Below are 25,244 nucleotides of genomic sequence, written 5' to 3' on the forward strand. Positions count from 1 at the left end.
AGGACCGGGTGAGGCTGTAGGGGAGCGAGGAGGCCTCAGGGGAGCTCCCCAGCAGCTTGGGGGTCCCCAGTGCCCAGTAAGGGCACAGTGCCAGCAGGGCACTACAGTTGCGCCGGAGAGGCATGGGTTGTGCCAGAGAGAGGCGTGGTGGTTGCCCAGAAGGCAGAAGACCCGGAGAAAGGTCAAGGGGGCCAGGCACGGCTGCAGCCACCTGAGCCCCAAGAGCGCGAGGAGCGCGATATAAGCCCAGAAGCTGGGCAACGGCCTCAGGAAGCACGGCAGGAGCCCTAGAGAGGGCCAGGCCCCAGAGGGGGAAAGCGAACGCTCGCCAGGCAGGGGGTTGGAGCCCCAGACGCAAAGAGCGCCATGTTGGCCTAGAGAAGGCACAGGCCCCGGAGCGGGGCAGAGGCGGAGAGTCAGGCCCACAGACGGGTAAGGAGCCCGGGGTGATAGAGAGGGCACGCATAGCCCTAAGGCGGGGACATATAGAGGCACCCCTTACGGAGTAGGGGCAGGACACACTTACCAGTCACCAGGTGGATAAAGGCAGCCTCCCATTTAACCATTTAACAGCAAAGTCGTGGCAGGCGAGATTCGAGGGTGCTTGGACCACCTGAAGTGACGGTAGAGGGGCGCTAGGGAGTTCATGGTCGCTTCTAGGCCCCACCCGCTCACACCCCACAACACCGCACCACCAGTGCGAACTACTGTGCCAGCTCAGGCACCACTCTGTTGCCCACACAGGGCACTGGGAGCCCCCACGCAGCTGGGGAGATCCCATGAGGCCTCCTCACACCCCTACAGCCTCACCCGGCCCTCCGGTCTAACAATCACTCAACCACAAGCCAAACGGCTGCCATATAAACAACAAGGAGCTTCCAGGCTCATAGCATAAACTTCAAGCCACCCTGGCTCCCAACCATACCTCGCTCAGGGTTTGCACTCTCCCACATCGTTGCAGCCGGACAGCGTGTTCAGGCTGCAACCCTCGACTCGGCCTGCTCAGCTCTCCCGCTCCCGCTCCCGCTCCTGCGGCTGCCAGAAGGGAACTGCTCCCTGGGCTCCGGGCTGGGCTGTTTATAAAGGCCCGGCCCTGCCCCCTTTTGGCCACATGACCTGCCTGGTTGCCCCAGCAACCGGCACCTGGGCTGCCCTGGTGATTGGCAGCTCTCTTTATTTCCTTTTAGGCACAGGGCACCCAAGTGCCCCCGTGACACCTACGAGGAGAGGCTACGGGACTTGAACCTGTTCAGCTTCCACAAAGAGAAGGCTGAGGGGGGATCTAGTGGCCTGTTACAAACTAGTCAGAGGGGACCTGCAGGCATTGGGGGAGCCCCTGTTCCCCCGAGCACTGCCAGGAGTGAAAAGAAGTAACGGTCACAAGCTGGCAGAGGGTAGATTCAGAGGGTATATCAGGAGGTGCTACTTCACTGTCAGGGCGGCTAGGATCTGGAACCAACTTCCAAGCAAAGTGGTGCTGGCTCCTACCCTGGGGGTCTTTAAGACGAGGCTAGATGAACACCTTGCTGGGGTTGTTCGACCCCAGTACTCTTTCCTGCCATGGCAGGGGGTCGGACTTGATGATCTGCTCAGGTCCCTTCTGACCCTACTAACCATGAAACTATGAGGCTACTGAAGGACAACTGAGATAGAACCAAATGTAAAATACCTTCTGTGGTGCTTACCTGAGCATTGCTGCCGCCTATCTGCAGGATCTGGTAGCGAATTGGATAAAGCAGTTCTACTGCCTTGTCATAATTTCCATTGTCAAACTCTACAAAGGCTTGGCAAAGTGGCAATCCCAGCTGTGAAGCCAGGCCAAGCTCATGATCTTCCCCAGGTTCCCTGTGAAGGAAGAAGGGATTTAAGTTCTAACAAGAAGATCAGACTTCGGCAGTTCTTTCACTGGAACTCCATCACATCCTGCAGGTAGGTACTGTTCGCTGCATGATAATCCAATGGAACTGAAATGTCAAGCATACAGAAAGCCAGATCTATATAATCACATGGACAATTGGCTTATGAAAATCGGTGTTTTCTGTAACTGTAAATGTTTTAACATCTCAAATATTTAATTAGATGAGTAAATAATATTTCTATTTCACTGAGAAGTTGTGGGTTTTTTCTCCTAAATGACGACAATGATGATGAATCAGATTTTTCTTTGATGCCGTACCATTTATTTACAAAGCATATATGCAACATCCTATTTCACCCACCATGGAAAGAATCAAACAACAACATAAATCCTGGATTAATATTCCAAATCCTTTCTTTGGTTTCTCTCAAAGTTACACAACACATGTTGCTTTGGCTGTTTGCTGCTTGGTCTTTTTTGCTGTTTGGTTTTGGCTGCATCTCACATGCACACAACAGCTCCAAATAATACCCAGCAAACCCTCTTCATCCACATAGCTCAGCCTTATCCATGACCTGTGTTTTGGACAGTAGCTGCCTACTCAGCTCTTCTACTCCAAAGTGGAATTTAACATTACCTCATACTTATTCTGAATGTAGAACAGCTATTACTATATGGGTTTCTTCCAATCCCACATCAATATAATGCAATAGAGATTATTAGTCATTTGTTTGCAGAGTTATCCAGTCAAGACATGGGGAAGGCAAAGAAAGAGTGGAACAACTGAGATTATTTGGACTGGGGAAAAGAAGATGAAGGGAAATAAGATAACAGTCTTTAAATACAGAAAGAGTTGTTATAAAGAAGATGGCAACAGACTAGTCCAACAGTGCTCAACCTCTGACCTGAGGGCCAAATGCAGCCCGTGGAACCATCACATCTGGCCTGACGGGCTCCCCAGAGCCCCCCCTCCCCACACCTTCCAAGGCTGAGCCGTGCCCCCTATACCTGGCTGGGTCAACCCCTCTTCTCCTGCAGGGCCAGGTTGGGGCCAAGCTGCACCCCAACCCTCTATGCAGCTGGATGGCACCTGTTATATCCACCCTGTGCACCTGATCAGGACCACTGGCTGGACCCAGGCCACAGATGCATTGGGCACTGCCTGTCTGGCCCACCAAGGAAAAAGGTTGAGAACCACTGGACTAGTGTGTCTACAGGGAGCAGGAAAAGTAGTAGGAGATTTCAATTGCAGCATGGGAGGTTTAGGTTGCTGGCTCATTATGAGGGTAATTAAGTAGTTGAACAGATTATCTCAAGAGATGGGGAAATCTCCACCACTGGAAGTTCTAAGAATGCTTTAGACAAACACTTGGCTAGGATGACTTTTAAACAGGAATGTTCCTGTCTTGAGCATGGGGCTGAATTCGCTGCCTTAATGGAGTCCTGTTTCCAATGATTACATGAAGACAGGCAAATATCAGATGAATGTCCCTACACAACAGATTAGAAATCCAATTTGTTGGAATTTCTCACTGTAGCACAAGAAAAAATAAGAGCTCTCCAACAAAATATGGCTCTAGGTACAGTTGTTGTAAACTCAAACAGTTTCTGAGGTCTTAATTTGTTAGTATAATGTAATGAGAAATCTAGACAACATAACATCATGGAAATAGAGTGCTAAACAGTGCTGCGCAAAGCTTTGGTCACTGATTCGATTCCGAGGAGATTCAGCAGCTGAATATCTGAATCCAAATTGAATTCAGAGACCCATTAAAAGGTCCGAATTGAATCCAAAGCCTCCAAATAGATTTGGACAAGATTCAGCCGATTTGGAGGACAGTAATTCGATTTTGTAATTCAAATAAGTGTCCCCATTTGATTCAGCTGAATCAGAATTAGAGATTCAGCAGTGATTCAGATCGGCCAGGGAGAGGCAGGCATAGCCGGGTCGCTGCAGGTTCTACCGTGGCTCCTCCAGCTGTGCCTACTTCTCCCCAGAGAAGCTCCCATGGCTCCCTGCCCATCCCCAACCCCTGCCTGGCCCAGCCTCTCGGCATTTTAAAAAAACCCCAGAAGAACAAAAAAAAGCCCCACACTCACCGGCTGCAGCAGCAGCAATCAGGGCCTCTTGGGGCTTGTGGCAGAGCTCCCCCACGCAACGCAGGGCAGTGGAGGGCAGCAGACATTGCCCCACTCATTTGGCACCCATGCAGCAGCTGTCGCATCGTGCAGATGCAGGGCGGCTTGGCAGGGTGCTGTGTGCTGTCTGGGAGCTGGGGTGATCCAGCAGTCAGCCAGAGCCTGGTGCTGCTCAGCCCCAGTGGCCCCAGCTTCCAGACAGCGCACGGTGCCCTGCCAAGCCACACTGCACCTGTGCCATGGGGCAGCTGCTGGACAGGTGCCAAGTGGGTGGGGAGGGGCGATCCCTGCTACCTCCCCACTGCCCCATGCTGCATGGTGGGGGCTCTGCCAGGCCCTGCTGCCCCGGGGAGGCCCGGGCAGCTCCGCCGAACAGGGCAGGCCCTTCCCGGAGGCCTCCGGGCCAGGGAGCAGGCCGGAGGCTGGGGCCAGGTCAGGCATGGGCCAGGCAGGGCAGCCATAGGGACTTCTCCTATGGCTCCCCATGCCCAGAGAGAGACAGGCACAGCTGGAGGAACTGCAGGAGAACCTGCAGCCGCCTGGCTGTGCCTGCCTCTCCCTGGCCAATTCGAATCTCCGAATAGGCTCTGAATCTCTGATTCTGCTTTGGCTGAATTGAATGGGGACAGTGATTCAAATCACCAAATCAAATCACTGTCCTCTGAATCGGCCAAATCTGAATCGAATACTTCCCTATTTGCACAGGCCTACTAAACATACATACTACCACCTTGCAACAAATAGCCAAGTCACCACTTCAAAAACACCACTGAAAGTTTGTGTAAGATGGACATGATACAAATACACAATATGTAGCTATAAGTATGTGCAAATAAACCTAAATCTTGAAATACATCCCACAAATGTAACTATCTTTGAAAAAAGGGATTAATGAATGTGTGTGTACACTTCCCAACACTGTATCTGAATTACTCACGGTAAGCATCAAAACTTGGAAGGCTGTAACAGCAAAATAAAATACTATGTTGTTTTAAAGACCTTTAAAGTGTTTAGCTTGGGCCTAAAGTTGTTCTGCCATGAGAGGCAATGCTATAACTCTCCTTTTTTCTCTAGAGTCAGAGGTAAGGCAATGCAGGGTTCATCTTGTGGTCAATCATGACCCTCAAGTCTCTTTCAACAGTGATGTTAGCAAGCGTAGCACTACCAAGCCTATAAGCACGCTGCAAGATTTTTTTTCCTGAGGTGGAGTACCTTACATTTATCAGTATTGAACGTCATCAGGTTTGTGTCCACCCACTTACGAAGTTTATCCAAGTCAGCCTGGATCACTAACCTGTCCTCAGGTGTGGACACTATGCCCCAAAGTTTAGTGTCATCGGCGAACTTAGCCAGTGCGCTTCTGACACCAATGTCGACATTGTTAATAAAGATGTTAAAGAGAACTGGTCCAAGGACAGAGCCTTGGGGGACACCACTGGTCATGCAGCACCATAATGATTTGCTACTTTCGAGCACTACTCTCTGGGTCTAACCTTGGAGCCAATTTCCCAAACCATCGGACTGTGGTGAAGCCGGGGCCACAGTTGGCCAATTTTTCCATGAGGAAATCATGGAACACCAGATTGAAGGCTTTTTTAAAGTCCAGATATATGACGTCAATCTCTTCTCCCTTGTCCAAGTGATATGTCACCTGGTCATAGACGGAGATGAGATTGGTCAGGCAAGACCTACCCGTGACAAACCCGTGCTGGCTGTCCCTCATGATGTTGCCATCAGCCTGCTTATCAAGAAGGGTCTCTTTGATAATTTTCTCCAGAATCTTACCAGGGATTGAGGTCAAGCTGATTGGCCTGTAATTCCCAGGATCTACTGTAGCAGGGCACTAAGGTGCCTGCTGCTGGCAAACAGTAATATGGGCTCAGCTGCCAGTCACCAGGGCAGCACAGGTGTGGGTTGCCGAGACAACCAGTCTGGTCAGCTGACCGGAAGGGGGCAGGGCCTGGCCTGTATAAACAAGCCAGGCTGAGGCCAGAGGTCAGTTCTCCTCTGGCAGTGAGGAAGGTGGAGCTCTGCTGGAGCAAGCAGAGCTGAGAAGCCTGATGGTCTGAGCGGTTTCTGCATGAGGATACTGGGTGGAGGAAACCCTAGTAGGGATATGAAGGAAGGTTAGCCAGTTTGGCATGGAATTTATGTTGGAACACAGGAGTGGGAGTTTTCTGTTTTGTTGTTGTGTAAGACCAGAGGATTGGGTGAGGCTGTAGGGGTGGAGGAGGCCTCATAGGAGCTCCCCAGTAGTGTGGAGGTTCCTGGCGCCGGAGCGGGAGCTGCATTTTGGGGTGTTCCGACCCTAGCCCCAGTGTGGGCAGTATTGGGAGGAACCCAGTGTGGGCGCAGGCGAGAAGCCCCAGTGGGGTGTAGGACCTGAGAAGTGGTCTGGAGGCTAGGCACGGCTACAGCCACCTGAGCCTCGATTGCGGGGATCGCGAGGCAAGGCCCCAGTGCCTGCTACGAGAGCCACGGGGAGACAGACCCCGGTGCGGGCTATGAGAGCCGTGGGGAGACAGGCCCTGGTGCGGGCTACGAGAGCCGCAGGAGAAGCCAGGAGGCGCCCGCGAGGGCACAGGCGGGCAACGGAGACGAGTCTGGGGACTTGTGAGGGTACGGGTGACTGTGGGACTCACGTGCAGCCCCAGAGGTTGGAGTGCACCGGGCAACTAGACGGAGCCAAGATACATCAAGGCACCGTGCCAAGGAGGGTTAGAAAGGCAGCCTCCCTTTAACAAATTCCCATCAAAGACGTGGCGGGCAAGATAGCGAGGGTGCATTAAACCCAATTTGGCACGGTAGGTAAGGGGCGCTAGGGGAGTTCACAGCACCCCTACGTCATGTCATGCCACATCTACTTTCTGCCCCTTCTTGAAGATGGGTACCACACTGGCCTTCTTCCAGTCTTCAGGTACTTCACCTGAGTGCCATGAGTTTTCAAATATTTTTGCCAATGGTTGGGCTATGACACCTCCCAGCTCCTTGAGTACTGTAGGGTGTAATCTGTCAGATGACTTGAAGATGTCCAGGCCTCTCAAGGTGATCCTTTACTAGATCAAAACCGATGCTGGGTATAATACACCCTCACCCTGGCCATCCCATGTCTCACTAGGCAGGGCAGTCCCATTGGACTGATGAAAGTCTGACACAAAGTACCCATTAATTAGATTGGCCTTTTCCTAGGTATTCGTTATCAGCTGTCCCATTTGGTTCAGCAGGGGTCCAATGTTACCCTTTCTTTTTTTTCAACTCCCTACATATCTGAAAAAGGACTTTTTGTTGTCCTTGATATGTGAAGCCAAGTGGAGGTTGGTTGCAGCCTTGGCTTTCCTGATCCGCTCCCTGCAGGTATGGACCAGCGCTAAGTACTCCCCTTGGTGGTAATTCCAGCCTTCCATCCTTTATAAGTTTCTCATTTGAGGCATAGGAGATCCTCCAGTTCTCTGCTAAGCCAAGGGGGTTGCTGTACCCTTTTGCTACCCTTCCTCCAGGGTGGGATGGCCATCCCTTGAGCTGTCAGGATTGCTCCCTTGAGGAGCAACCACTCCTCTTGGACTCCTCCTCCTGTCAAGTTGTGGTCCCTTAGGGCCTTGACAACGAGCCTCCTGAGCTTGTCAAAGTCAGCTTTCCTGAAGTTGAGGACTTCTGTATTCCTGACTTGCCAGTTTTGCGATGGATAGTAAAGGTGATCAGCTCGTGGTCACTATCACCCAGCTTTCCATTGATTCTTAGGTCACTGACTAGGTCATCCCCTTTTGCCAGTACCAGGTCCAGAAATGCTTTATGTCTTGTCAGCCCACAGACTTCTCGAGTCAGGTACAGCTCGTCCATGCACGTGAGAAAGCTCTGCGACCTATCGGATTTGGCCAAGTGCTCTTCCCATGAGATGTCCAGGTAGTTAAAGTCTCCCATGACAACCATGCACCAAGAGTGTGCAGCCTCAGCCAGTTACTTGGCAAATTCCTGGTCTTGTTTCTGGTTAGGAAGTCTGTAGTAGACTCCTACCATGATGTCACCTATGCCACGTTCCCCATGTATTTTAACCCAGAGAGACTCCAGTCATCCTTCCTGGGTCCCAGTGTCAATTTGGAGGGACGTGTAGCTGTCTTTGAGATAGAGAGCTATACCCAGATGTGCGTTAAAGGAATTAGGGGTGTCTGGTACTGGATGCAGAGCTTTCTTCTCTTGAACACATTTTATAACCCTTTATCTCACATAAGACAGCCACAAACATGAGAAACTAAATTTAATTATGTCCAAACTCATCTTAAATTTGAAGGGCAGATTTATTTAAGAACTTCATTAAAGGGATGTAGATAAAAAGATAAACTAAAAATTCCACAGAATATTTGTTTTTTTTAAGCCTTTGCACTTCAAGGAGGAAAAAATATATAAAAACCTTCAACAGTGATGAAAATACTGCATTTTATGTCAACTGAATAAAATTTTGTCTACTGTTTAAAAAATATATTATCTATTCCAGATGTGTTTTAACTAGTTTTTATCCCTGATGCATAAATAGTCCTATTCCTTTACCATTTTTGACATAGCAAATACTAGGTCTAATCTGATATATTTAGTTTTTCAAATGTGCCAGGGGTAAGCAATGTTTTGTGGCCAGAGTGCCAAAAATACCATGTCTACCTTGTAAAGTGCTGGAGTGCCAGCATGCCACAAAAACAAAACTGGGGTGGAGGGGGTACACGGCAGGATGCACTACATATTTAATACAATTAATAATCATTAATATTGCTTTTATTTTTATTTTTTTTACAGTAAATAGAGAGCTGGTATCAGGTGGGGGCTGCCCCAGGGCTCCGCTACTCAGGCCACAGTGCGGGGCCCAGCAGCACCAGAGGTGGGGCCTAGCCAGCCTGCACAGCTCTGCAGAGGTGGGGCACAGCCACCCTGCCCATGAAGGGACACTGCCTGGCTGGGGCAGGACACTGGGCCCAGGGAGCTCCCTGCTTGGTCTCTGTGCTAGCTGGGTACAGTGTGAGTGGGAGCTGCAGCCACAGGCTGTTTCCCGGGCTCTGGGAACAGCCACCACAGCTGGTGCTCACGGCCAAGCCGGCTGGGAGCCTGTAGCACAGCAGCTCTGTGCAGTGCCTGCCCCAGCCCTGGCTCCTTGAGGGGAGCTGCAGGTGGGCAAGGTCGGGACCCGGGCAGGATGAGGCAGCCATGGTGGCTGTTCCCAGGCTCCAGGGAGCTCCCGTGGCCAGGCCCCTGCACTGGGGACAGCTCTGCCCTGCCTGCACTGTGCCCAGCATGCAGGGAGGCCAGTGCTGGAGAGGGAAGCCCCCTGAGCCTGGAGTCCTGCCCGAGCCAAGCAGCATCCTCACTTGCACAGGGTAGCTGCAGCCCATCCCTGAGAAGTTGTGCAGGCCAGGCAGTACCCCACTATGGGTGCCGCTGGGCAACCCTGCCTGCCTGCCTACCACAGTTGAAGCCTGCAGAGGCCCAGGACTGCCTCCACTTCCTGCCCAACCCCTGCCTTCCTAAGGGCCTGACCTGGCTGGCTTGCCCGCAGTGCGTCCTCTCCACACTGCACAGACCCTGTCCTGACTGCCCGGCCCCAGCACTTGGCACCTCAGCTGGAGGATGCAGCCTGGGAGCAAGGGGTGGGGGCAACAGAGCACAGACAGCGTCCCTGCCTGCATTCTCCTGGCTCTGCCCCAGTGCCTGCCACAGCGCTGGGAATTGTGGCTGTACAGCCTGGAGCAAAAACTTAAAAAAAACCCAACAAAAAACAATTACTTTGCGTGCCTCCTGGTGTGCCGGGAAAAAGGTCTCCGTGTGCTACTAATGGCATGTGTGCCAGGGGTTGCCTATCCCTGAAATATGCTATAGTTTGTAAAATTTTCTTACTACTGTACAGGACACACTTAGGCTCAGTTATGAACAGTCACATACAAAATGCAGACCCATGGTAAGAAAATTAACTAAGCAATTTATGGTTTAATTCAGTGATTCTCAACTAGGGTGCCGAGGGATTTTTAAGGGTGACAAAGGATCTACATGTGATTTACAAGATAAACCCAGGAATTTCCAACTGGAATCCAGAGTGTTAAAAACATTCTGACCTGTTGTGATCATTCTAAGTTCTTTGCAACAGAAGAATTGCTCAGTGATTTTTCCATAGTGAGAACTAAGAGCTGGCATTTCTGAGGGGTGCCTTCTATAAAGGTTTAGTTAGGTATCATAACCACCTGAACTAGTAATAGCCACAATCCCAGATGCCTCCACTTTTACCTGACAGTGTTAAAGGCCTACCCTAGACGTTAACACATGCACAATTAAAATTGATAATATGGCTTTGCTAGCTAGATAACTTCAGAGCCACCAGCCTGCTAAAAACAGTTTGGCTATAACACCTTACTTCATGATGGGAAAAGATTTATATTCAAAACAACACTTAATTCAGTTGCTTACTTGGCAAGTTCCTGAAGAGTTGTTAAGAGCTCACTGGTGGTTTTGTGGTCTTTGGCTCCCAGTGAAGACATCAAAATATGGACATCATTGAAAATCAGAATGTGATCTTTGGTGTGCTGCTTTGTTAACTGGAAAACTTCATTCCACCTGTCTCCCAGCTTTACCCCTGGGAATAAAATACATGATTTAAAACAATTCCACATGCAAAATATCGTCATTACATGGCATATGCTTTATAGCAGGAGTTTCCAAACCTGCATGCAATACATCTTGGGGGAGAGGGGAGGGAGGGGGGACAGGAGAAATGGCATAATGGGAGATTCAATTTTCATTATAGTAATAATTGTCATTTAAGGGCTTAAAATACAAAATGTATGCTGGCAGGGATATGCAGGCAGCTGGTAAATCTGAAAGGGGGTACACAATAAGAAAAAGTTTGGGAACTTCTGCTTTATAGTCAATCAACACCATAAGCCTTGATCTTAAACTTAAAAAAAACACTTCTATATCCAGCAGAACTCTGTATGATTCTCATACTTTTATTTAATAATTTATCAACAAGTTATCACCAATATCCAAAGCATAATTAGTTGGCATTCTGGCCTAATCATAATTTTCTATCCACATGGAGCATGTGATTACCAATTCAGAATGCAATTGCAGAGTTCATCATGACCAGATGAAGCAGAGTTCTATGGTAATTAAACAAACTTAGTAAGTGGATAAGCATTTTTTTTCCTCTAGCTTAATATCTTCTTTAAAAAGGTTAAAGTGAAATTTTTTTGGCTTTTTATGTGGTCTCTGAAACTGTCTGAATGACTGATACAGTACATGCATACAGTTCTTATTTCAATCAGTACCAATATTTAGAATGAAATATTAATGTTGACTAGATATTTATTGCAAGAGAAACCTGACAGCCGTTTAATAGCTTATGCAGTTAATCTTTCAATGTCTTGTTGAAAACATATCTCCTGGGACCAAGCAAAAGAAATAAGTCAGTAAAGAAAAATGTGACTTACGTTAGTTTAGCTGAATGGAATACTGTACTGGCCAGAAAAAAAAAGCTCAGGGGAGAAATAAAAGTAATGCACATTAATATAAACTTAAAATTTACCTCCCAAGGAAAGCACTGATTGGAAGAGTTTCTCCCTGTAACAACAAATCACTCAGCTTTGCTCTGCATCGTCCCTCTAATACTGCTCCTCCAGCATGCAGGAAAAGTGCAGCTTTGTCCTTCAATCTTTAAAGAAGAATGTGGACATTGATGCAGAAATTACCTTCTAGCTGAAGCCGGTACAGCATAGAGCAGTTATCAACCACATCTAGCATAGTTCCACTTGCTGCACACCTGGGACCAATCTGCAATCAGAAGGCACTGTCATGTTGCTTTATCCATGTATAAGTAAAGAGTTAATTTGAAAATCAAACTTATCTTAACAATGCAAAATTCATTCCATCCTTTTACTCTTCCAGATGCAACTATGTTCAAGAACTTAGATTTCATCTGTCATGAATATATCAATCTACAAATCTGATAATTCATATTACCCATGTTGCTTTTCCTTTCATGAAGTCAAATATAACATATCTGAAAACTGTACTCTTCCACAAACAACACCATGCTTTGCAACAGTTACTAGGGAGGACAAGATATCATCATAGAGTTTGAAATAAAACTCAGACATTAAGAGATGTGCTATGCAGACTCCTTATTCATTATCTGTGGATCATTGAAAGAGATCTTCCTGAAATCCAGTCAGCAAAGCGCTTTAAACACATTACTTAGAACTGTGGGGAAAAACATGACTAAGCTAGTGTGTCATCTAAGCTATGAGCTCACACTTTACTCTAGACATCTTGGATTTACAGAAAATGTATTTTATGTCATATTAGATATTTTATTTCCTGGTCCATCCAGGGACTTTATACAGCAGGGAGCTACACAGCAATTAATGCAGTCTGGCTAAAGATTAAAAATGCTACTGAGAATACACCAAAGCAAAATTTTAAATCATTTCTAAAATTTGGCATAAACAAAATGATGGCATGAGTATCTTTTCACATTTTGGGATGACATCTCGAACTCACATGTCTTTTACTAATTAAGCAACCAACCCTAAGCTGCCAATTAAACATTTATTAATAAAACAGAAACCTGTATCACACTATGATTTCCCTTATGTTAAATACAAAAAGAAATATGTATGTGCATATCAGGCCATTTATAAAGAAGTGATCCCTACTCACATGATTATCATAAATTGTCAAAGCAGCCTCATAGTCACCCTGTAAAAGCAAAGCACAATGGAATGATGGTTTTTAGAATGCAGTGTCCCAAAGTAACTCCCAAACCGGAGCAAGGTACACTCTTTGCCACTGAACTCTAACTAACTTACATTGCTTTGCTACGTGCACACCAACAGTTATTTCTCTGCTAAATTTTGCCCCAAACAATTTATAGCTGTTAAAGCATGAGTAAAACCAAACAAAATGCTTTGCAGCCCAATAGGCTGAGTATAAATAGTTTGATTAAGTGTTTCAATAGATCTCAAATACTTCCAGTAACAGGGAAAAATTTAACATCATATGATATCAGATTTTTTTGTCATAGGGGCCATCTTGGGTCTCTCCTGGTAATTTATGCAAACTGTAGCCCTCCACACTTCTTCTGCAGGTAGTATTTGTATTAATTTAAATAGGATTTTTGCCTTTTCCAGGACTGCAGAGATGAGTTTCATTACTATATCAAAACATTTGTCCTGAACATGCAGTTATAGCAGGGCCACTTAACGGCTTCACACTAAACTTTCTACTTTTTAACTCAGATAATTTAAAAATATTATACTTCGAATAATGACATCATTTAGAAATATTTGAATAAAGTAGCAACAGTACAAACACTAGTACAGTACATTCAGAAATGCATCAATATATTTAAAATGAAAGAAGGCATATCAAACTTATTTTTCAGGTTGCTGTAACATGCAGCATAGATATAGCAATGTCCCCATACCTTTTCAATAAAATACAGAGCCCAGTGCCAGTAATTATGGCAAGCAAGCATATCAGAGTCCTGAGAAGAGAGGGAAAAAAATGTTACATCCAGTGTAAACTCTGATTTAAACAGATTCCATTCACTTTAGAGGTCAGGCTTCTCCTATAATAAATCTGAACAGATAAAATCTCAGTGGCTATAAAAGCCAAGAATCTAGAATTACCATTCTCCTCCAAAAACTGACTATGGCACCTTCTTGCTGAATGGATTTGTTCTGACAGAGATGAGCATATGAAATCTGCAAATTAAATTTTTAAGAGTCATTTTCAGAGTGACACTACATTTTGACTCAATCTCATATTGTGCATCATTTGGTAGCACCTTTAAAAACCCTCTATATTGACAATATAGAGCTGAAAACCATTTTAGCAAAATACTTAGCATAAGCAATGCCATTTTATGTATCCAGTGCAATTATTTAAAAGTGAAGCAAACACAGAGCAGCTTAAGACAGACCTATACAGCAAGAAAAACAGGATGTGGGTATCCAAAATAGAAAAGGGAAGCAAAACCAGGGAAACAGTTAAACTGGACAGGCAATATTATATAATGGGGTGAAGCCAAATATGTAATAAAAAAGAAGAAGCTGAAGGCAGATGGTGGAGGGCAACAGGCATGAAAAAGTACAATTAATCATGCCTAGCCAGCCAAGTCATCATATATTGTTCGGAAGGATTACGTAAGAATACTGCTTTGCGTACAGTATTGTAGAAGTAATTTTGCTTATGTGTTCATTAAATTAGGATTTGATACTGGAATAATCTCAGCAATCATTGCAATCCGTTCACACTCACACTTTATTTAAATTAGTGCAACAACAGTACCACTTTACATGCCTTTCTTGCCAGCCAAAGGCTGACGGCATAAAAAGTTCAAATACTCCTTTCCATTATGCTGGCAGGTATCTCCTGGAATCAATGACAGCACAACAATATAACAAAGAGAAGCTTGACTGGACTATACACTGGTAGAGAGAAGTAGTTAGCCATGTTAATCTGAGGTCAGGCAAGGTAGAGTTGCATCTTATTGACTAAATAAGAGATGTGCAAGCTGTGGCAGGCCAGTAGGGGGTGCTCCTGCATGGAGCCACCCACCTCACTGCGTCTGACCACCTTTCAGACTCCGAGTGCCTTCCTGCAGGCACCTCACTGGTGCCTTCCTGCAGGCACCTCTGGCTGAGCCCCTTCCTGGAACACACCTGCTAGCCTAGGGGTAGAGCTGCCACTACCCAGGGATGGGCTTGATTCTGGCTCCGTGCCCCCTGGGAAACACAGACCTAATAGCCCTCGAGGGTACTTGAGTACTCACTTCAAGAATTTGGCATGCTTCCCTCAGTCGGAAGCACAAGTAGTGGTCTCCCTTAGTCATCCGAACCAAAGAGACCCCAAGGCATAATCTAGATGCACTCCCAATAAGTCTCCCACGCTGGTCACAAACAAGAACTTCATTGGTTACAAGGAGTAGGGTTGGAATAGGGTACAGAGTTGAGTAGTATCAAAGAAATCCCATAGAGCGAGCAGGGTGGCTGGGGTAGCCTTTGATCATGCATCTGAGTTACTGCAAGCGATATATCTAGTTAGATCTCAGGTAGCTTACTCACAAGTATCATCCAGATGCAGGTGGAGATTCCCTCTGGAGGCAGGCAGTTCATTGATCATGAGTTTTGAGAAAGAGAGCAAATTTCAGATGGTCCAGCTCTTCTCTCTCTCTCTGAGTTTTCCTCATGGCTGCTGCCCCCTCCTTCTGGCTAGTCCTTAACTTATATAGCCCTTATGACCTCATCTACCTGGTCCAATGGAGGCCAGCACCTGTTGGTGGTCAGCCAATCAATTTGAAACGCATCACTGGTTACTGGGCAGACTGGCAGCCTCTAGTCCACCAGGGTGCCCAAGCCCCTCACCCAGGTACGTGATGCCAGTCATGTAGGCAGAGGGAACAGGTTTCCCCCCTTCCTCAGGAATGAATCCAGCTCAGGTTTCCTAAAGAGATAGGGTAAGGTGTGTATCCTCTGCTGGGCCCATGCTAACCAAATTGTCACAGAGCAGAGTTTTTGGGGAGAAACAGAGTTGGCCTTCTGCCACACAAGCTTTCATAAGCAACAGGTTACTTCATCAGGTGCTATGAAGAGACCACAAGGAATTTTCTAATAGAAAGCTGTTTTGAATACATCGGTGACAATGGAAATAATTTAAACCCCTCCATTCCTGTTTTGTAGTTTTAGGAACAGGCTGGACAAGCACTTGCATGTAATGGTCTGAGTAGGGATGTTCCTGCCTTGAGCAGAGGATTGGACTCGATGACCTGCTAAGGTTCTGGATGCATTTCTTCCTGCATATTTTCTGTTAGGTACTCTTGATCCATGGCCCCACATCTGGGAACTTCCTGGTCAGTCTCCTCCTGGCTCTGGCCAAGCTGTTCATCTACCGGACCAGGAAGAGGCTCTGACTGGGTGTGTCCAGCTATTTTCCTGTTGTTTCTCTGCTCATGTCTCCAGGCACAGTTTCACTGGTTGGCATCCACAGGCTCCTTGGACTCATTTAGGGGACAATGGGCCAGTATGCTCTCTATGGTGTCCTCCTTTGGAGCACTCATGATTAACCTAAGACCATCACTCTCATTCCTGTTTTCTTTTTATTTGTCCCAAGCAATTAGTTGCAATGTCTCCTTAATTAAGGGAGGGCTTATAGATTTCCCTTGTAGGTCTAGGGCCATGTTTTCTCATGACACAACAAATAGGCCCATCTCTGATCCCTACCCACTGGCATTCCTCAGTCCTCTGAAGATTGTTGTGGGGCGCCTGCCTTGGCAGGCCCTGAGGCACTCCTCACACCACTTTAGCAGACTGGGGGATACTAAGCTGGTCCACTTCCACATAGCCTACTGCCATCAGCTGTATATGTTCTTGCTCCACACACTCCACCATCCCACCCTTGTGTCCTGCCCAGATACCAACCTGCTGGATGCACTCAAAGGCAAGGGTCCCTGGCAGACAGGCCTGTACTCCACCCTGATCCCATGAGCCACCAGGGACTTAAGTTGGTAGTTCCTGTGCAGAGCCATTTCCACGGACACCTTTGATACCTGCCCTTTCTATCAACAGAAGGAGACCCTGGCACAGGCCACCTTGAATGTGCCAGGCTGTACCCCTTCACCACCTCCTCAGGAACCTCCTGCTAAGGCTCTGGCTGCGCTTATCCCTGCACCTTTTCTTTTATGCATTCCCTTATCCATGGCCCCACCAGGTCCTGGGACCTCCTGGTCAACTTCCTCCTTGCTCTGGCCAAACTTGCCATCTACCAGACCAAGAAGCACATTCTTGGGTTAGGGGGAATCTGGGTAATTGTGGGGATGTTTTCCTGTCATTTCTCCACTCACATCTCTGGGCAGACTTTCATTGGGTGACATCCACTTGCTCCTTGGAGGACAATGGGCACTGGTTGGTATACTCTGCCCTGTGGTCCACATCCCCAACCCTTTTTTCTCATTTGTCGTCCCCCAGTATCTCTTGTTATGCTTCTTATGGCTTCCTAGATTGAGATAGGCTTACTATCCTTTGCATAACAAATAGCCATGTCTCTGACAGTTGTGTGAGTGGATACTTTAGAGGGAGAGCACTGAACCAGATGCATCTAGAGTGATCTGTCCCCTGTTCATTACCCGCCCTGGCATCCACCATTATTGGTTTAGAGATGCCAGAGGAAACATTATATCCTGACTATGCTATCTGCTTCTACCACTTCCTGTGGCAGTGAGTTTCACAAGTTAACTATGTGCTGCATAAAAAAGTACTCTCTCTTATTAGTTTTAAGCCTGCCTCCTTCATATTTCAATGGATACTTCATTGATACCTTGCTTTACTAATAAAACCCACATGGTACAGAAAATATAGACAACTTAAAATTACATATGCAGTTTTCTGGCTGAGGAGAGAGAGAATGAAAGAAAAAACATTTGACGAATGCTACATTTATGCTACATTGCATAAATGCACTGCTCAAAAGTTCACATATTTTCGGTGATAGATGCAACAGAAGATCAAGAATAGGCTAGAAATAGACTTAAGTACCATTTCTCCTTCCTTTACACCTGAATTTTTGCACCCTTCCTTCTCCAGAAATCAACATAGGTGTCTCCAGAGCTTCTTTACAATCTTGCTTTGACTGTGTCTTTCTGCGACCCACTCTATATTCATTAACCTTTTTATGAAGTCATTTTTGCCAAGTTCCCTATTGACCCTTAAAATGCTGATCTCAGTCTAAGCAGAAAGCCTGTAAATTTCACTTTATTGCCTGCAGTAGAACAAGGGGCAAACGGTCATAGCACATAAAAGCAGTATGGGCAAATATATGTTGCTTAAGAACTAAATTATAAGTGGTATTTAAAATGTTTCACCTACAACCATTGGTCATTGAGACTTATGTCTATGAACTGCAAAATATTTTCTATGCAAAAATCACTTAAAGTACTTGACACAATATAACTAGGAAAAATAATGCAGGCAGAGGAGAAGATAGCAGTTTGGCTACATTCCTGACCCAATGACTTGTCTTTAAGCCCACAAAAGTAACAAGACTCCAAATAAGCCAACTTCGTCATAATTTAGTAGTTAAATAATGAAGATAAAGCCTTCTATTTTTGTTTGTATTGTGATTTTTAGCTGATATTTTAAAACAAAAACTTAAATTACCAAACCCGTTAAAATGCTCCAAAAGTATAAAGAGGCTTATTTCCAAGCTGAACCAAGAGAAAATGCATTTGTGATTGAAGTAATGGACGGGACACAAGAGAGTGAAGTTCAGTTCCTGACTGCTTCATTCTTCCTGTGAAAAACTGAGCAAATTACAGGAAAAAATGGTAACACCAGTTCCTTATCTCACAGTGGCAGTGAAAAAATAAATTCATTAGTACTGTGAGACACTGTGGCCCTAGGAGCTGTCTAAATACATAGAAAGACTGAGAACATTCTGCTTCTCATGCAAACCACCACATATTTGAAATAACTAAACTGAAACAGATGAATACTGAAGGCAGATTTACACTAGTGTAATGGAGTGGAATTTGGCCTTTTTTCTGCAATGCTTCATTTCAGGGCAAATTCTGAATGCCTGAGTGAAATCTCAGTCTCCATGAGCACATCCTTATGATGGAAAAGCAGCTGCTTTCACTTAAACATAATAAGAAGCCTTTGTTCCTCTGACAACACCAATAACAAAATCCTTGGTCTTCCCTGTCACTAACCAGTTGCATCCAGGAATAAGAGCTAATCCAGAAACAAGGATCATCTGTACATGGCCTTCAGAGAAGAAAAAATGATGAATAAATAGTATTTCCTTTTGTCAAGAACACTGCAAATTCTGATCCTCCTGACAGCAATGGCAAAACCTGCCTCAAGAGTCTTTATTTGGGTCATTCAAAGAGATATAAAAGAAAGGAGGGGTGTTGACTTTAAAACAAAAGTGTACATTACAAACCACAGTTAAACGCTCAAGCTATATTTTTAAAAGAATACCCAGAGTGCATATTTGAAATATAGAATTGTTGCTGAATTTTCTGCCTGTTGCTTCCCAAGTAGGACATCCAAATAGTTCTCAGCAAAGGCTTCCTCCTATTTGTGAAAGCTTACCCATGCAATTTGTAACATACTATATTTACTCAATTCTAAGATGAGTTTTTCCCTCCATTTAACACAGGAGGGGAAAGCCTTTCATCTTAGAATCAAATATGGGGGGATGGGGCAGGGAGGAGGCAGGGGAAGGTGGTTGCTATGGCTCAGGCTCCAGCCCCTACTTGGGGTCAGAGCCATAGCGGCAGATGCGGCCTGCCTCCCCCTCAATCCTACCTCTGCACTCTGTCATCTCCCTCCTTCATGCAATTTCTGCTCTCTCACATGCCCCTCTCCCTCCTCCGTCCTTATACTTGCTCTGTGACTGCAGGCTCCATCTACACTGTAGCCTGGGGTACTGTGCATGGCCCTAGCCTGGCTGGTAGCAGCAGCACACAGCCTGCATGGCTGCTATGGGGATTAGGTTAGGCTGTGCTCAGTCCCCCAGACTAGACCAGGGATGGAACCTGCTAGTGTGGAACAAGGGCAAGGGGGAGGGGAAGGGAAGCAGAAGATAGGGGAGGAGGAAGGAGAGGGGATCAGAGGCTGAGTAAGGAGGGGAAAATGGGAAGAGCAGAGGCTGGTGGGGAGGGGCAGAAGAGGGAGCAGGGGCAAGGGGGCGCCCAAGGCTGCTGGGGGGTGGGAGGGGACAAAGGCAGGAATGCACAGTGGACAATATGCTTGGCCTCCCAACACCGTCCTGCCCTTCACTGCCTGTACAGAATCCATATATATACAAAATCTAATGATTGGGTGGGTGGTCTTAAATTCAGAGTCATCTTATATTTGAGTAAATACGGTGTCTGGTGAAAAGGTGTGTAAAAAGGAATCAACAACATTTGGTTGAAGGGAAGCCCCAACACACACACACACACACACACACACACACACACACACACACACACACACACACACACACACACACACACACACACACACAGCCATTTTGGAGACATTGTGAAGGACACTTACCTTCCAGTTGGTTTCAGTTTGCTTCATAAATGTCAGCCCATTATTCAAGTTTGCTTTCATTTCATTTATGTGTGCTATGGTATGGACAGACCATGCATCCATCTGATTGATGGCTAAGGCCTGATGGCAGGAAGATAAAAGAAAAGGACAATGCTTATTGGAGCATTATAAATAAATACTTATTCCTGATAGCATAGAAACAGAAGGCTAAGTCTCATAGACAATGCAAATGAACGTGACACAAGGTCCAGCTCATTTTCAAGCACAAACCAGTAGACTCATTTCAACAGAAAAGGAAAAATATGTTAACTGAAAGACTTCACTTGCTGGCTTCTATTGCACAATGAAAAAGCAGTATTTAAATGAAGGCCTGAACCTAAGTCACTATATTCACTTCTACTTTACAAATTCTCCTCAGGCTTTATTCATGGATGATTCCCTTGGCTTCAGAAAAATCAGGATTTCTCTCTGTATAGGTCACATGAATGCATTAGCTGACCACCTGTTTTAAGAGGACAAAAATGAAATGATTGATTGTAGTTTATTAGTTTTCTTACAAGTACATACTTGGCTAGCTCCTGACTATCAGATAGCTGCATCTTTGCCATTCCTACAACTCCCACTAACTTTTGGATTTTTTTCAATGTTCCTGCCAAAAGCTTAATGTAAGACATTTAATCTTTGTTGTTACTTTTAGCAATTTGATATCTAAGATCACTTGGAGGGGGAAAAAAAGAATCTATGAAAATATATTAGGGGTCATCTTTGCAGAAGACACAAGATAGCCCAGAGGCTGAAGAAAGGCAAACAATACCAATTCTTTTTTCAAAAAAGGAAAAAGAAAGAATTCAAGATCTGTCAGCCTAAATCCTTCCCTAAGTACCACTTAAAAGCATGTTTATGAGTATCTGGGCTAAAACTGGCAGCAGTTTCAAAAAAAGTAAAATGCATCAATTCTGGCTGAACTAAGTCTTTGGGTATTATACACAAATTACTACAGCTACGTTTATTTCAAGGTCAGTTATTTCAAATATGTTTCCCAATTGCATGTGTTCAGAGAGAGCAGGGTCTGAAAGTAAGGAGCGGGGGAAGGGGCTGCAGGGGGAAGAAGTCGGAAGGCAGAGGGTACAGGGGCTATCTGACCTCCAATATTTATTTTTCCTACTAAATCAGTGGGAGAAGGAAAAATTCAAGACAAACCTCCAATAATTAGATTCTATACCTGGAAAAATTATAAGAAATGTATACTTTTTTCCATATAAAGAATTTAATTCAGGGGGTCAGCTTATATTTGAATAAATACGGTATTTCTCAAATGAACATTTCCATATAAAATAGGATTACAAAGTTCAAAGCTTTTAGCACCAGCAGCAGCCTGTTTACCTCACTGGCAAGCTTTTCAGCCTGATCAAACAAGTTAGTTTCCATCAGTCCAAAAGAGAACATCCCCTTCACATAGCTAAACAAAAGAAAATAAAAAACATTAGAAGGATGGCACTTGTCTTGCAAAACACTAGATGTGTATGTCACACAAAATATTTAATTCATTGCAAATTGTAATACTCAAAAATAGAAAGAGAAAGAACTCAGAGCTGATTTTTGTGTAAAAATTAGAAATCCACCAAAGAAAAAGAATTAGTCATTTTTCACTGTATACTTATTAGGAAAAAATGTGTTCTGTGCACTCTGCTAATTACAACTTCATAGAGAACTGTTTGTGATGCAAAGTACAATTTTAAAACACACCACATATGTGTTCAATGAAAAAAATATATATGCGATCTGTACAGGATTCTATGCACATATTTCTACATGATCCAGTATATGTGGCATTATACTATTTTCCCTATTTAATTTTTCAATGAAAAGAATCCACAGAGAAGGAAGAACACTTTAAGAATGGTACTTATTCCAAGACAAAAAGGAAACATTAAGGGTATATTTAAACAGCAAGATATCCACAAACTCTAAGCTCAAGGAGAAGCAAGCCATTCTTCCCCTACTACATTATTTGATCTAAGGTCTATCAAACCTGGGTTGGTCATGTCCATGCTGTGCTTACTTTCACTTCAATATGGTATTAGGACTGATGGGAACATATCCCAGGCTCTCTACAGAGTAGAGCCTTTCCAGGAATTGATCTGCAGGACGACTCTAACTTTTCTTAATATTTTTAAACTACAACAAGAAGTCAGATGTAGATCAAATCCTGTGGGAAAAAATCCTGACTAAAAGAACACAAGGACAATGAACAGGCTGCCTAGGAAAGTGGTGGAATCTCCTTTGCTGGACATTTTGAAGAGGAGGCTGGATAGGTGTCTATCGGGGATGGTTTAAGAGGAGCTTAACCTGCATCTGTGACCCATGAGTTCCATTCCTGCCCTAGGAGTCTAGGATTTTATGGTGGCCTTAAGGATAGATGTTATTTTAGCCTGCCACTATGTATAGCTGGCCTGCCCTGCAAGATGCTCAGTTTTCTGCATATGTAGTGAAGGTGAGAATCATGGATCACTTGGAGGGCAGGAGAGCCTTTTGTGCACAACAGAAACATGCAAGGGGGTTCCTTCCCTGCCAAGGAAGCACTTCCATCATTTGATGACTGGAAAGGGCCTTTTTTGTGAACCTTTGAATCCAGTCCCCTATGTTTGCAGGCAATTGATTTTCAAAGGATCCTCATGATCATCCACTCCATCTCCTCACACACCACAGCCACGAAAAACCCCAAACAAAATAACTATAATGTGCCAAATGTACATAGAGCAGAGAGAGGAGCTTGCAATGACTTGACCACTGCAGTGGCAAAGAATTTATTAGGTTAGAACATGCTTAGATGGTAAGGATCACACCCTGTGATATAAGAAAGACAAAATATCCCACAGTCCTGGCCAATCTGACCTGGGGGAAAAATTCCTTCTTGACCCCAAATTTGGGGACTGATATGACACCGATTGCATGAGCAAGACTCCTCAGCCTGGTATCAAGACTTAGTTTTCATAAAACTAGCAAGAGCATAAGAACACCACAGGCAAACTTCCAGCTCAAACTGTGAAGAACTGCAGACTGGCCTCAAACTAGAGTAGGGCTGTCCAACTTCTGAGTGGGCAAGCTACACTGCTCCTGGGGTGTTTCAGCCTAGTGGTGGTGGCAAGAATGAAAGCAGTAGTAGGAGCAGGTGATGGAGGAAGGTGGCAATGGCTGGGAAGAGGAAGTGGCTCCCAGACCCATGGAGGGAAGCATGGGAAGCCAAGAAGGTAAGGACGGTGGGAGCCTGTGGGCCATGAGCTAGCTACGTGCAGCCTGAAGGCTACCATTTGGACAACCGTGCTTTAGAACAATGTGAAAAAATTATAAACCCAAATAAAGTGTTTATGAAAGAAAAACATTCCTTTTAAAATTAGACAACATTTTGACCCTTTTTTAAATCAGCAGACTTGAAATCTAAACATTCCATGCACCTCCCACATGGAGATCAAGTTTAATTTCAATAAAGTTATGGGGATAGTATCTTGAAATCTTCATCTCATTTGCACTGATTATCTTTATTCTATCATCCAGTACCTTCCATTCTACCCCTTCTTCCTGTCTTTTCCCCATTCTAGTTTATGAAGCTGTACTCAGACAAAGGGCCACCACACAGAAGATTTCACTACTTTCTCAGCAGTTGCAGAGTGGTGGCGATGGAGTGGGCACTCAGAAGGCCAAAGGCAAGACTTTGCTTCCAAAGCCATTTGGGTATAAAACTTACAAATGCTGCTATGCCACATGCAAAAGTCTGCACAGGTATTGCTTCACAGCATGAATCCTTGATCCTGGTGGATTTAGCCAGTTTGCACTACCAGAAGTACCTCATTTATGTGGTATTAGGGAGCACCGGGTGCTGCTACTGAGATTACTAGGAATACTTACTGGGAATACTAGGATTAGGATTAGTCACTAGGATTATTTAAATACGGCTGGGTTGGCCCCAGCTCTGCATGATTTGGCTTCATGGTTTGCTAAATACAACACCTTTCAGTTTAAAGAAACAACAAATGAGTGTAATGAGAGAGTCTTTAATCACTGTCAAGCGCTGATCAGACTGCCTATCAGAGGGAAAGCCTACAGGGGTTTACACATCCTACATATGATCAGGCAATTACATTTTTTATACTTCCCTTGTACACTGAACAACTACAAAAAAAACAACCAGATCCTAATGATTCCATATTAAAAATTGATCACTGGTTACTACAGAGATACCCATGCAGGTGCACCCTATTTCACTACTTTGGTATGTGTACCAGTTAGTTATCCCAGCATTGTTGAACCACTCTGTTTTCCTAAAATATCCCACTCAACTCATCTTCCAGCTGTAATCTGCAAGGGCCTTGAAACTCCCTGCTCATTATAGTTTTGGCAGCCCAACTGAGCCCGGTCACCTTCTGGAAGGCAGAAGGAAGTGGGGGAACTTGGGTTAAAAACTGGCATTACCAAATTAAGCAGACCAGGTATACTGGGATGTGTTACACATCCCTGCACTGCTGACCCATTTCACTGGGACAAGCAGATATTGCCCATTCTCTCACCTGTTGATCCTGTGGGAAAATGAATGATGTTTCCCACTTAGATGCACTCTGGATATTCTTCAGGGTGTGTCCTCAGGGCATTCTTTTATGCACTGGTAGTTCAATATAGCTTATTCATATACACTTGGAAAGACTACAATCATAATCAGCATACATATACAATCCCAAAACACACTGCTGACCAAAAATAACCAAAGCACAGACACACGAGATATTAGGAATCCAAACCAATAATTGAAGACAACTTATTACATACCTGCTTAGAGGAATATTAGGTGACCAGTGGGGATAAACCCGGGCAACAGAGTCTCGCATTTGTATACTATGGCCCAGGTAAAAATAAGTGTCATGGGAAAATTTGAGCGCTAGCATGTCAGTTGGGTGGTCCTGTAGAATCTGCTCCCATACTGCACAAGCTTTGGGAAGTTGCCTGATGATAAGAAACTATATTAATCATCAATATAGCCATCAAAACTCAAGTGCCTCCCTCTATTATTCCTTCCAAACTTGTGTTTCTCTCTGGCAAGTAGGAAACCCAGTGACAAATTATAGTTTTCTACCTTGCAGGAATTTCCTAATTTTTAGCTGTATGAGAACATTAGATATATTGTC

General features: G+C 45.0%; 1 protein-coding gene across 3 annotated transcripts in view; it reads right to left on the reverse strand.

The window, feature by feature from the left end:
- Nucleotides 1-25,244, reverse strand: part of LOC109316319 (tetratricopeptide repeat protein 38-like) — a 47,249-nt gene that overhangs the window by 12,643 nt on the left and 9,362 nt on the right. The window contains exons 5-12 of one of the 3 annotated variants that reach the window (XM_019544277.1): nucleotides 24,889-25,062; nucleotides 21,451-21,526; nucleotides 20,068-20,187; nucleotides 13,452-13,511; nucleotides 12,686-12,724; nucleotides 11,716-11,797; nucleotides 10,436-10,601; nucleotides 1,686-1,845 (exon numbers count right to left, since the gene is read on the reverse strand). In XM_019544277.1, coding sequence (XP_019399822.1) covers nucleotides 1,686-1,845; nucleotides 10,436-10,601; nucleotides 11,716-11,797; nucleotides 12,686-12,724; nucleotides 13,452-13,511; nucleotides 20,068-20,187; nucleotides 21,451-21,526; nucleotides 24,889-25,062 — 877 coding nt within the window. Of the gene's footprint in view, nucleotides 1-1,669; nucleotides 1,846-10,435; nucleotides 10,602-11,715; nucleotides 11,798-12,685; nucleotides 12,725-13,451; nucleotides 13,512-20,067; nucleotides 20,188-21,450; nucleotides 21,527-24,888; nucleotides 25,063-25,244 lie in introns of all 3 variants that reach the window. The other 2 variants (XM_019544279.1, XM_019544278.1) reach the window with 2 other exon arrangements.

This window comes from Crocodylus porosus, unplaced genomic scaffold (assembly GCF_001723895.1).
Source record: "Crocodylus porosus isolate Cpor-Errol unplaced genomic scaffold, CroPor_comp1, whole genome shotgun sequence".
In the NCBI taxonomy this organism is placed as follows: domain Eukaryota; kingdom Metazoa; phylum Chordata; order Crocodylia; family Crocodylidae; genus Crocodylus; species Crocodylus porosus.